Here is a 13,179-nt window from a genome sequence, read left to right on the forward strand (position 1 = left end):
ATTTAAAAGCTTCGTTTTCTGCGTAACAAATCAAGTTTCCCCTAACTCTGCAACCTGCTGCTCATTCATTACTCCAGAGTGGACAAACATCGACCAGCTCTCATCCGCTGCTGAATCAGACTGATTATCCATTTAGTCATTGGATAAAGATCCACACAGATCACTCTAAACCTCTAAAACACTCTGCTTTCCTCCCTAGAATCCAAAATACCTCTGCAAAGACTGAGAATGTTTGATACTTGGCAGCCAAACTCCTGAGCGCCGTCTAAAACAGACCAATCCTAAATAATTTCATCCCTTCTGAAGCGTATGCAAAGGTGATTTTACAGTTATGTAATAGTTTTTCTCATTGTGATGCAGAGTCTCTGAGTATCCTGAGATGTTGTGAATCTGTACCGCCTTAAGATAATGTGTGTTATGTAAGCTTTGCTCTTGTTATCATGTTTTTATATTCACATGAATTTAAAGCAGATTATGCAGACAACCATCCTAGTCCTGGTGTTGAAAGCTCCAGCCTCTGGCCTTGAGCCTCTCTCCTCCTCCTGAAGCTTTTTTTGCCTTATTTCTGCTCTTTTTTGGCAGATTGATAATCAAAACATCGCTGAATGGGTCATAAAAATAACAGGTTGGCTAATTGACAATGAAATCGATTGTTTGTCACAGCCCTGTTTCAGATTCCACGCTTGAAAAAGCTTTTCTGACAAACGCCACCGCCTCCTTCACTTACTGACAATACCACCCTCTGGGGTTTTGTCTCTTCTGGGAATTCCTCCTGTCCTTTACACACTCACACACACACACTGGCTGCAGCAGGAGTGTGTGGGTGGTCCAATCAGCTAATAGCAGCAGGGTGTGTGTGCGTGTTGGTCGTAGCTCATTAGCCGTGTGGCAGAGCTGTTCAGTATTGATATGCTGTTCGGCTCATAAATTTTCTACCAGGAAGAACACAAATCAGAGACACGGCGTACCCGGGTCGTCACGACACCAGAGTTTTAAACTTCAGGACCAGAATACTAAATATCAGGAGATACTGAGCGCTACAGCAACCGATCAGCTCTGATTTATGCAGTAAATCCTCATTATTAATGACCAGAAATTACAGGAAACTCCTGCACATGAGCAGTATTGCTGGTGTATGTTTTTAAGAAACATACAGTGTGCCTGATCTTATTTCAGTATTATTTAGCTGTACATTTCATGCATAATATAATTTATGATATGGAAAGTGTCATTTAACATTCAGTGGCCTGACTACAACAGCTGATCTGTGCAAGAAGGCTTTTTGCTGCTTAACGACCCAAATGTAAAGAGCGTAGACCACGGGTCATCGACCACATTTGTACAAGGGCCCAATTTAGTCCTGACAGAAACTCTGGGGGCAGGACTTTCAAATACACAAATACATATTCTGGTCTGATTGAAATATTATTGTAGTAGTATTTGTATTTTCTTTCAAAACACAGGACATTTTTAGTCATTACCAGTGAGATCTATCCCAGAAAATCCCAGAGATTGGGCCCTCCCCAGTTGTGATTTAGCACCAGTATAAACCCATTTTCACATTTTAACCCCTTTGGGGTGCCAGAGACCAGGGACCCCCTACTGTACCTGAAGGTGGTTGAAGAGCCATAAACATTCAAGAATGGTCATGGTTGCCCCCATGAAGAATGTGCCAAATCTTCTCTGGCAGTGCCAAACAGCTTATTTTGCTGTTGCTATTGACTCATTGCCTTACTTTTTGTTTTAAGTTTATTTAACCTGAAAAATAACCGCTCCTGTCAAAGAAACAAATATCTTTTTTAATCATTCGTGTAGTAAATAGCCTTCTTAAAAAAAGTAAATCCCTTTTGTTAAAAAATAGAATTCAGTGGGTTAAAAATTGCAAAAGTGGGTTAATAATGGTAAAAAATGGTGAAAAAGGAGGTGAAATTGGATTTTCAAGGTAGAAGAAATGGGTTAGAAGTGGCAAAAATTAGATTGAAATTGCAAAAAAAAACAACAACTAAAAAGCAAAAAATTAGCATAAATAGTGGTAAAAGGGAGTTAAAAAGTGGCTGAAAAGGCTTCAAATGGGCATAAATGGATGGAAATTTAGTGAAATGGGATGAAAAATTGATATTAACTGGCAAAAAATGTTAACGGAAATTGATTAAAGGCCGAAATTGGTTAAACTTGCAAAAATAGGCTTATGAGATAGTGAAATGTGGTTAAAATGGGAAAGATTGGGTGTTAAAAGTGGCAATAATGGGTCAGCAGAGGGAAACATTTGGCTTAAGTGGCAAGAATTCAAGAATTGGTTTAGAAGTGGCAAAAACAGGCAGAAAAAAGTGGTGGAAAGGGTTTAAAAATGACAAAAATAGCTGTTAAATGGTAAAAATGTGTTCAAATTGGTGGGAAAAATGATTAAAATGGGTAAAATTTGGCTAAATTTGTGTGAGGTGGCAACAGTGTAATTCAAAAAATATTCTTAGTTTTTTTTAGGGAATCTGGAGACCCCCTTCTCAGGGTCTTGCGACCCCAAAGTGGGTCCCAACCCCAAGGTTGAAAACCACTGCTTTAACCCATTTAAACCACCTTTCCTGCATGTTTGATCCCCTTTGTGCCACTTTTTAATCAATTTTTGCCACTTTTTAACTCTTTTTCTTCACTATTTTTGCACTATATTTTGTAATTTGTAACCATTTTTTGATGCCCTCTGCCCTTTTTTCCTCTTTTACCAATTTTTGCCACATTTTGACGTCTTTTCAAAACTTTTTCTGACAATTTTTGTCCCTTTTCTGCCACTCCGCAGTGTGCTGCACCTCCATGTTTTCCTTCAGAAATGTCTGTAAATTCCTGTACATGACTTTGCCTATCCCATGGGAACGCACTGCACCAAACCCAGACGTCAGGGGGTAATTCACAAAATAACAGCGGTCCACGGGTAATACCAACCCTGTGCGAATAGTTTTTTTGTAACAGTCACCTCTGCTATTCACTCACACTTGCCCCAGATGTATGGATTTATTTGTGTGTAAAGAGGGAAAACAGGCCGAGCTGGTGCAACCTGTTAACGGTACAAACATATACGTGTGAGCTCTGTAATAGTCGTTAAGAATCAAAATTTTACGCAGGATTTTCATGCATTATGAAAGTGTGAAATTCCTGCAATTCGACAGCAAAATTCAGGCCCTGAATCAATATTTTGGTGTGCTAGATGTCCGCATTAAACTCAAACTAAACAGATAAATTCTGCTAGTGATATTTGTGGGAATGCACGATATTATCAGCCAGATATCAGTATCAGCAGATAGAAACATTTTTGCTGATATTTACATACATATTTTGGCTGTGCATTTCAGCAGATATCAACTGTAAAATATGGCCAAATGTACTAATAAATCACCAAGCACCCATGCATCGCTGCGTCCCTATCTGGGAGCATTTTACACTCAACGCTGCAGGTAAATGTGCTAGATTTCCTGCTGCAGAGTTTTGACTAAAATCATAAAACACAGGGAGACTGATTTGTCTGCTGAAGCACGGAAGATGTTGCTAACGCTCCGCTAACCCCATTAATTTACTCGTCAGCAGCAGAAGCGAGCAGACACAGGAGCGCTGGGCGTTTATTGTGGCACATGCATCTTAAACTTAGCATTCATCCTGCTTTTCCTCTCAACTATTAATCACTATTTCTTCTTTCTCTGGACCACTACTATTCCTGTTCTTTTTAAGCAGTACTTCAAATAATTCTAAAAGATTCTGAGGACTTCAGTTGGAAATGTGTGATTTTTCCTCCCAAAGGTGAATGAAGCACCAGGAAATCCTGTAAACAATGGCCTAATTCTCATTCAGCATACTCATTCTCAGGCTCTGATTATCTGTTAATGCAAGCAGGAGAATGCAGAATATGATGTGAAAAGACCTCCTAACTACAGCATTTTTACAGTTTTAATCCATCCGTTAACAAACACTACAACACATTCAAATGTTTTTGTTCAGAATTGATGATTTTTAAGTTTGAGGTATAGAGAGGATTTTTCCACAATTTTCTTACTTTTGATCTCTTACTCAGAAAGTTTTAGATAAGGATGGTAATCTGATATTTCCCCTGAAGGCCCCGTCAGACATGGCGGCACCGCTCGGCTCTGAGGAACAATATCCGCGGCCTTTCTGCATCCAGGAACAGAGCGAGCTCCCTGCACTGAACTCTGGGTGCTGAACTTTTGGGTGACCGCAGCTGAAACTGCATTGGCATACAGAGCGCTTTACAGCCTCATGTTTGAATCAGTCCACCAGCTCCAATTAAATCTATTTCCAGAAGCTTCCCTGCTCACAGGACGGTGATAAATGTCAGTACCAGGCAAGAACAGTGACTGCAGCAGCTTCAGGCAGGAATGAGAACTTCTGGAAGTTCCACTAATCACTTAAATGTTTGCATGTGCTGTTGAAGCTTTGAGATTTTGGAACAGTAAACCCTTTGAATGGATGCATAATGAACCTGCAGGCTGTCTGCACAGGTAACACAATGTGATTGATCAGTGGCAGGGATTACGTGGCTCTAAATTGTCATGCATCCTTAATTATAACTACCTTCAAGCCTCAACCTGCAAAAAATCTCCCAATGTGAAAATACTCATTATATATTCTGGTCACTGTAGGCAAGAAGGCAATCTGGCTGCAAATGCAATTAATGTCTTTAATAATTCAAACTCCCACTGCAAGGGAAGATGGTTAAAACAAGGAGAGATGCAGACACATTAATGTTGTTTAATGCATTTCTTACCTAAAGCAAATAATAAAATTTCCTCTCACGACTCAGATGAACCAGACAGCAAACAGCATGCTCCTTTCTCTCCAAACACACTTTAACCACTGTTTGCACGCTGCCAACACCTGTAATACAGCAACACAATACTTACAACGTGACAAACACTAAATGAATGATTATTGGCTCGCAGTGAGCAGCAGCCGTCTCTAAATGCTTGAAACAGTCAACAGAATCATCCAACAGCAGCCATACCTCAGCAAGTGGGTTATTAAAATATTTACGCCCATACTATCATGTTTGGCCGTGTGATCTTTTGTGGATATGGTTTTTTTATTGCATCTTTGGCCCTAAATCCTCCAACTTTCTAGTGGGGATGCATGAACTCATATCAACACTAACTCTGATTTTATTAACCCTTAGACCCCTTAAATAATCAGACACATGCTTTTAAAGCACTGATGACTGTTGCAAAACTCCATTCCATGGCAGAAATTTTACAGGTATCAGTTACAGGTAACTGTTTTCCATTGGGCCGACCAGGATGGTAGGACCCATCCAGGGCCGTGTTTACTCCCTAACATTTTACAGCTCCTCCTGGGAGATTCTGAGGTTTCCTAGGCTGATGGGAAATTTCTATTTTGACATAAGATGTTTATCTTGAACTTTCTTTTGAATTTGGCTTATGTTAATGAGACATTTTAGACCAGTGTTACTCAACCCCGCTCAACCAAAGAGCCAAAATGTTGAAAAAGACCTTTGCAAGAGCCGCAATCTCTCATCAAAGTAGTGAAAAAATGTGTTAAAGTGGCTATAAAAATAAGTTTCAGCTGGTAAATAAAAAGGTAAAAAGGTGGCTCAAAATGGGCAACTGGGGTAAAATAGGCATAAAATGGCAATAACTGGTTGAAAAGTCACAAAAATTGGGAGAAAAGTTGCAGAAATGGGTGAGAAGTGACACAAAAAAATGTTTTAAAAGGCCAAAAAGCAGCAAAAGGTGGGGGAAATTGGCAGAAATGGGTAAAAGTGACATTAAACGGCATTAGGCAGCTTAAGTGGGCAAAAGGGGGGAAAATGCAAATTGCAAAGAGCAGGGAAAAAGGCCTAAAGTGGTGAAAATAGCAAAAATGGTATAAAAGTTACAAAAAGAAGTAGAAAAAAATGGCCAAAAGCAGCAAAAACTGATTAAATTGATTAAAAGTGGCAAAAGAAGTGGCAAAAATGGGCCAAAAGAAACTAAAATAGATTAGAAAATGGCAGAAAATTGCAAATAAGGGCAATGGAGACATAGACAAAAAATAAAGGTTGACAATTAAAGCCTGCTGTATAAGTGTGGGAAATAAGTTTATTAATGCTACTTGCAATAGATAATTTCTGAGGTCCCCTTTTTAAAGGTTTTCTGGGGGAATAGTATTTCAAATTAAGACATAAAAGAGCCACAAATCATAACAAAAGAGCCACATGTTAAGTATCACCGTTTTAGACCAAATATTAGCCAGAAACACTCACTGACAATCAAGTTTTTGTTGTGTATTTTAACCTGCCTGTATGATGCACACAGTTGGATTTTATGGCCTTTTGCTACATCCGATTCTCTCTCTTGACCATTTAGTTTTTGTCCGTCTGCAGCTTTTCTGTTAAATACATGTAGCTTATATGCCTTTAAATAATACTCCTCTAGAAGGCTTGCTTCTTGATTTCTTTACCTTAAGCTTCATTTGTTGGAGTTTGCTCGGTAGCCACCTTTACTGCAGTGACAGAGCTTTTTAACAAATGACTCAGCCTCCTTTGTCACACCTAAAGTATGAGTCTGCACTTTCTGACTCCTTCTGAGGGACTTCTCTGCCAAAAGAACCTTTTCTGTCCGTTCCTGATGGCAGTTTAAAAGCTAACCCTCATCACTCATCCATTGGCTCACTTCAGGAATCATTCTCAACTCTGGACAATGATTAGTTTGCTCACGACAGCACGAACACAGATACCAACACTGGCATCCAGACCAGTTTAAAGGTACATCATGAGGAATTTTGCATTGAAATATCTAGAGTGAGAAATGCCAGAATCTACAACCCCAGTTCCAAAAAAGTCGGGGCACTTCCCAACTTTTTTGGAATGGGGTTATATAACAAAACCGTACGCAGCAGAGGTGGATGTAGCTGTGCAGCAAGTCTCTACTTGTCATCTTTGTTATTGTTTTGATTTAGAGCCCCCCCTGCTGGTGGGATTACATAATCTTAGCGCAGTAACGTTCTACAGACTTGTGAGCGCTTGTGGATGTTTTCAGGGTTTCTGCAAAATTGTTTTGCAAAGATCCAAGGACGCAAACAGATAGAGAACAAGGACAGGAGAGACTGCAGATAAAATAAGTTCATCACACTTTTAAGAATCTGGGCCAGGGCCTCGCTGTGTGCCTGATTATCTCCACATGCTGTAAATGTATTTATAGTCTGCAAACCTCAACATGTTTTCTCATGTTTTACTTTTTCTCTCCATTTTAAGGACAATCTGGTTCACAGGAAGTTTTAATCAACTACACAGCGGGTCTAGGCTTTACATGATGTGAAAGGTTTTTAGAGATCTGAGGTCAGCAGAGAAGTTTTTTTTTTTGCTGCCTGAGGCCTTTTTCCTTTCACGTAGTCCGACTTTAAGACAGAAACACGACACAAACAACGCTCTGCAAATGAAAACTCATAAATAAGTTGCAGCCTTGCATTCAAACCAAGCAGGAAAATAACCTCTGACTGCAGTTAAAGCCTTCTTCTGTGGTTTGTTAGCATTGTTAGCAGGAGGCTAACCTTCCTGTGGAGATGATTGATCTCATTTAGCGCGTTGATGACGTCTGATCCTACTGTCAGGTGTTTTAATGACTCAATCCAAGGGCTGAAATGTGAATGATTGCAGGGGAATCTGGCACATGCTGCTGGGCTGTGCGTCAAATATGCATGCAGGAAGTATTTCTCCAAGAATAAAGCAGGTCAATCAATAAAGCAAGGACAGGTTACCTTCCAAATCATCTGTTTTCTCTCTTTTTGACCGTAATAACAACATAAGTAAAGCTCATAATAATGAGAAATATTCCAGGAAGACTAGCAGGGATGCTTGCTCACAAAACAGCAGCCTGTTAAATAATCAACTTTTGCAATTTGTCGGTTATTTGCTCCTTTATAAAGGTGATTGATGCTTCCTAAAACTCTGGATGACATCCAGAAGTGTCTTGTGTTTTCTGCAACCCAAAGAAAATCAAGTTAGTGTTCCACATGAGAAAAACGATCAAAAAACAATCCCATCTTTAAAAGATTATGTATAAAAAAATCAAGGAAGCAGTGTCCTCAGTTCTGTTTTGAATCTTTCTAAGTAAATCTTATTTTAATTCTCTTATTCTTAACATCCTTTCTGTCCTCTTTCCAACAGCTCCAGGCTCAGAAGCTTCGCCTCGCCAGAAGTCAGGGTCCGTACTACGGCGGATCACTACCCAACGTCAACCAGATCGGCAGGACCCCTCAGGACTTCCAGGTGACTGAAACCCCCTTCATCTTTAGGTTCCTGATTTGAATTAGTGACTCTAAATTTCCCGTTGTTATTTCCTGCACATTGTCTAAATTGCACAAAACATCGACCATGTCCTGCATGAAAACACTTCTGGAGGACGAAGCAGCTGTGGTGAAAGTGCAGAAGTTTTCTGCTGCGTCACCACGATCTGCACATCTTCTCTTCTGAGTCATCAGCATTTCCCATCAGCACTGCAGCAGAGCCAGACTCATTCAGTAATGGAAGTGTTTTATCAATATCAGCACCTCTCCTCGGCCCATATCCTGGCCAAATCTTCACCTTGATTCATCATTTCCCCCTCCTCTATCTCTGAGTTCAGACAGAGATGAAATTAACTTTGCAGCAGCAGGTAGAAGAATCTGTTGGCTCCAAACTCAGTGAGAGATTAGAGGAGTTTAGGAGGTTGAAGCCTCATTTGTCTTCCAGGTTTTTAATTTCCAAGAATTTTTTTTAAACAGGACTGCAAGACAAGGGGCTCAGATTGTGTTATTAAGCAAGATATAAGCAAGATAGTTTTGAATAAATAAAGAAACTAAAGATCGTGAAAGTGCCTGGAAAATAGAAGTAGGGTTGTCTCTGAAAGCGTGGAGCCAGTTCTTACATGTACGATTTTAACAAATAATGAAAGGAACTTTGATGTCTTCATTTAGCAGCAGTGAAACAGGCAGTGATGGCTGCACTGTAATCCTTAATAAATCAAGCATGCCCACTAAAAGTTGTTTCAATCACTGGCAACATTACAGAAAGGATCCCTGCAGAGCTGTTCTGTTAAAGAAGAAGGCGACTTCAACTAGGGCTGAACGATTTGAGAAAATATTATAATTGTGATTTTTTTTTTCCCCAATATTGCAAATGCGATGTGATATGCAATTATTTCTGAAGTTCCTCATCTTATGTATTTTCCAACAAACACAAGCAATAAATCATTCTATATTATAACCAACACAATATTAGATTAAACAAGGGCTGAATAATAATAAAAAATCTAATTGTGATCATTTCGACTCATATTGCAAATCGGACATGAATTTTTATATTGAAGGGAGTGATAATTTGATGTCATTTTCATATCCAATAAGAAAAACCTACAAAAATGAAGAAAGTAGAATTTGTTAACTATTATTAACCCTTGCTCCCTTGTAATTTTAAGCATGGTTGAGGCCAGTATGTCCAGAAATCAGACATGCAGATAAGTGTTAATAAAAAAATCATTTTTCAACATTTTTTTTTTACTTTCACTGCTTCAGATCTCTTCAGCAACTTCATCCCTGACCACTAAAAAAGAAAAAGTTAGAAATTCAATCATACACCCTTTTTATGCCAGTTATTGTACACCATGTCACTGTTATTTTTTATGGTAAAAAAACCCCCACAAAAACACCATATTTCCCATATAAAATGATTTACATGAAAACCTTTTTTTTTTAATAAATACAGTCTGGGCCATGTCAGTGATGAGTAGTAAAATTGATTTTGATGCATTGAAATTTTTTTTTGTAGTGCCAAATTCCATATTTTAGCTCCATCTGTCCTTGTTTGTCCATATTCTGGACATACAGAAAACTGTTAATAAAACACTCCTTTTTCAATTTTTTTTTTTTTTTTAACTTTTACTGCTTCAAATCTCTTCAAAAACTTCAACCCTGACCACTAAAAATAAATAAAATAAATAAAAATTAAATGTTCCAGCCTTTCTATGCCAGTTATTGTCCACTCTGCCTATGACTTGGATTCAGTGAGATAGCGTCCATGTTGAACAGATGAGTCTATTGGAGCCAAAAACACGCCAGTTTTACCATCCTTTTCTCCAGCCTCCTCCTCTACCAAATCATGCCAGTGAATGCATTTGTTCATGTTAGGTTTATTTTATGTACAGGCATAAAAAATCAGAGGAAATATGTAGGATATGAATCACTAACACGTGCATTTCCACCTCTAACCAAAATGTGACCATGATTACGCTCATTACGCTCATATATAAATTTACTGCATATTTGAGATATGATATATTCTCTCCTATTGATGGAAAGGACCCGTGCATCCTCATGCATGTCCATCCACTTGCTATGAAGTGAGAGCAAAGTTGAAATTGTCCAAATGTCCCTCTTTCTTAGTCCCTGACTGCAGAATCCGGAAGTAGCATTTTTGACTGTAAACACTCCACTTCCAGGATGTCCGGTTGTAAACATAGACGCAGATTTGCACCTGAGCACACACGTAGGAGCACACAAACTTTTCCTTACACATGTAGCCCACTCTCAGACATCCATATCTAGTAGCACAAATCGTTTCATTTAATTCTGATGATGTTTAGTGGATGAAATAGCGCTTCAAACACTCTGAGTCCATGGAACAAATCCTGCATGCGCGTTGCTGAAGGGGTTAAAATGGTGCGCTGGCACTATCTGCTGGATCACTGTGGAATGGTGAAATTTAGAGCCCTGGTGATTGAGTGACTGCGTAGAAAAGGTTGCTATATGTTTTGGTGCCATAGACACACAGTCAGAAAACGTGTTTTTAGTGGAAGTCTATTGTCCAGATTTTGGAGAAACAAGGATGGATGGAGCTATTTGGAGTCAGTAGAGTTCTACGGGCAACACATTTTTGTTTTTAATATGAAGAAAAAGAATAACTTTGGCCAAATTTGATACCTCAATCTATAAAAATGTGACTATCAACTCAAAATAATGACGATAAAAATGACATAATGGGTCCGAGGGTTGTAAAATGGCACTTGAATGACTGCATGGTCTGTAATGCAACATATCCACTGCAAAAAAGGTTTTAAACTGGTATTTTGGCGCAGATTTCAGGTCAAAGAAATATTGTACCTTCTGCGATTTGAAAATTGCAGCAGTCAATATTGCAATTTAATCAAATTTGCGATTAATTGGAAAAAAGGCATTAAATCACTGTTTTAGAAACCACCAAAGCCCACCAACAAAACCAGACATGTAACTTTTCGGAACAGTCGTACAGCCGCAGGAAGTGTCTACTTAGTTTTATCAGTTCTTATACAAATATTTGGCTTTTCTGGATCCACAATTTTAAAGGTAGAATATGCAAAATTTTCACATTGTATGTCTACATAAAAAACAACATTTTTGGGAACCTTCAGAGCTGCAGAAATGTTTCTGTAGCCTTCCCCAGTCCTGTGCCTGTCAACAATCCTGTCTCTGAGCTCTACAGCTCCTTTGACCTTTGACCTCATGGCTTGGTGTTTGCTCTGATATCATTGTCAGCTGTGGGGCCCTCTATAGAGAAGTGTGAGCCTTTAGAATCATGTCCAATCAGGTTAATTTAGCACAGGTGGACTCCAATCAAGGTGTAGAAACATCCCAGCAAAGACCAGAGAAATGGAAGAACCTAAGCTAAATTTACAGTGATGTTATGTAAATTAGATTAGTTTTTTATTTTTGATAAATTTGCAAACATTTCTAACAGTGTGTTCTTAGTTTATCACTATGGAGTACTGAGTCTAGACTAATGAGAAAAAAAAAAAAATACAACAAAATTTAAAAAAGAAGTTGGTCTGAATGCAGTGCAAATTTTGGTATAATAAGTTTTGATGAAAGTGTTTTATTTTTTCCTTTTTAAAAGTAATTCTAGTTGTTAAAGTATCTTACAATCTGTATCAGTATGGACCTCTGGCGTGAGCATAAAGATAATTTGGATCTTTTGGTACAAAAGTAGCCAATCCCTGCATTAGAAGAGCAACTTACATCTGTTGCCGAGCAACTACTACCTTTACCTGTTTGTCATTGAGACCACAAAATATACAGTTCCTATAAAAACTATCCACCCCTTTGATGTTTTAAACTTTTGTTGGTTTTATAAATAAGTCATGGTTGATATAGTTTGTCTTTTTTAAGGGAAAAAAGTTGCCAAAAAGTCTCTTTAATGTCAAAGGTTTGTAAAGGTAGCAGGAGAAATAAATGCAGCAGAGTAGAGAACAGTCTTCTTCAGTCTGACAAAGAGCTACAGCTTGGGAGAAGATTTATTTTCCAGTAAGACAATGAGCCTAAGCATACAGAGAGAATACAAGGAGAATGTTCTAGAGAAGCCGAGCCAAAGCCCAGACCTCAATCCAATCGCTGTGTAAGCCTGATCGAGACCTATCCACACAGACTAATGCTGTGACTCTGCATTAATCACCCCCTACAAGTCAGTATTTAGTTGTCACTTATTTTACATTGCAGATTTTTTTTGAATTGACATTACTTTGTAGAAATCTGTTCTCACTCTGACTTTTTTTGGTAATTTTTTTCTCACAAAAAAAGCTAAATAATAGTGACCATGATTGATTTATCAGAGTAAACCATCCAGTGGGGTGACACTTTTCAAAAGCATCGTATACTTCAACTCTTCTTTCACCTTCAAATGTCTGTGTTGCTGTATGAACTATTTTTCTTTAACAAGGATCTTCTTGGTTCTCTGCAGCTGAGGCTGAAACCAGAGCTGCTTCCAGGGATGAGATATAAATCATTCGAGCAGTAGCGCTGTCTCTGGTGTTCTGTGTTTCTGTTTTCGTTTTTTTAGTGCAGAAAAACATCAGAAATAATAAATAAATGTGCACTATAATTCATGATATGATTTTCTCCTGGTCTCTTTCAGGGCTCCTTCCCCTCCACTCTGGAGTCCAACAGATCCACTCGGCATCACGGCCTAGTGGAGCGAGTCCAGAGGGACCGCCGTTTCATCTCGCCAGTCAGACCGTACCGCAACCGACAAGTATCCTTCAGCTCGGTTGGATTGGTGTTTGCAGGCTGTACAAAGAAAAGCTCAAGTTTTCTTGTTGTTTTTGTGTTTGAGACATAAAAAATGTAGATGCTTGCATGTAAGAGCATAGAAAATGTCCCAGTGAAAGAGTGTGTCAGTTTGGT

At 38.8% G+C, this 13,179-nt stretch overlaps 1 protein-coding gene across 5 annotated transcripts in view; it reads left to right on the forward strand.

Moving 5' to 3' along the window:
- LOC121513345 (CREB-regulated transcription coactivator 2) overlaps positions 1 to 13,179 on the forward strand; it is a 67,580-nt gene that overhangs the window by 16,617 nt on the left and 37,784 nt on the right. For all 5 annotated transcript variants that reach the window (XM_041793039.1, XM_041793035.1, XM_041793037.1 and 2 more), the window contains exons 2-3: positions 8,159 to 8,260; positions 12,911 to 13,027. In XM_041793039.1, the coding sequence (XP_041648973.1) occupies positions 8,159 to 8,260; positions 12,911 to 13,027 (219 nt within the window). The remainder of the gene's footprint in view (positions 1 to 8,158; positions 8,261 to 12,910; positions 13,028 to 13,179) is intronic.

The sequence above is a fragment of the Cheilinus undulatus genome, linkage group 8 (genome assembly GCF_018320785.1).
Source record: "Cheilinus undulatus linkage group 8, ASM1832078v1, whole genome shotgun sequence".
Classification (NCBI taxonomy): Eukaryota; Metazoa; Chordata; class Actinopteri; order Labriformes; family Labridae; genus Cheilinus; species Cheilinus undulatus.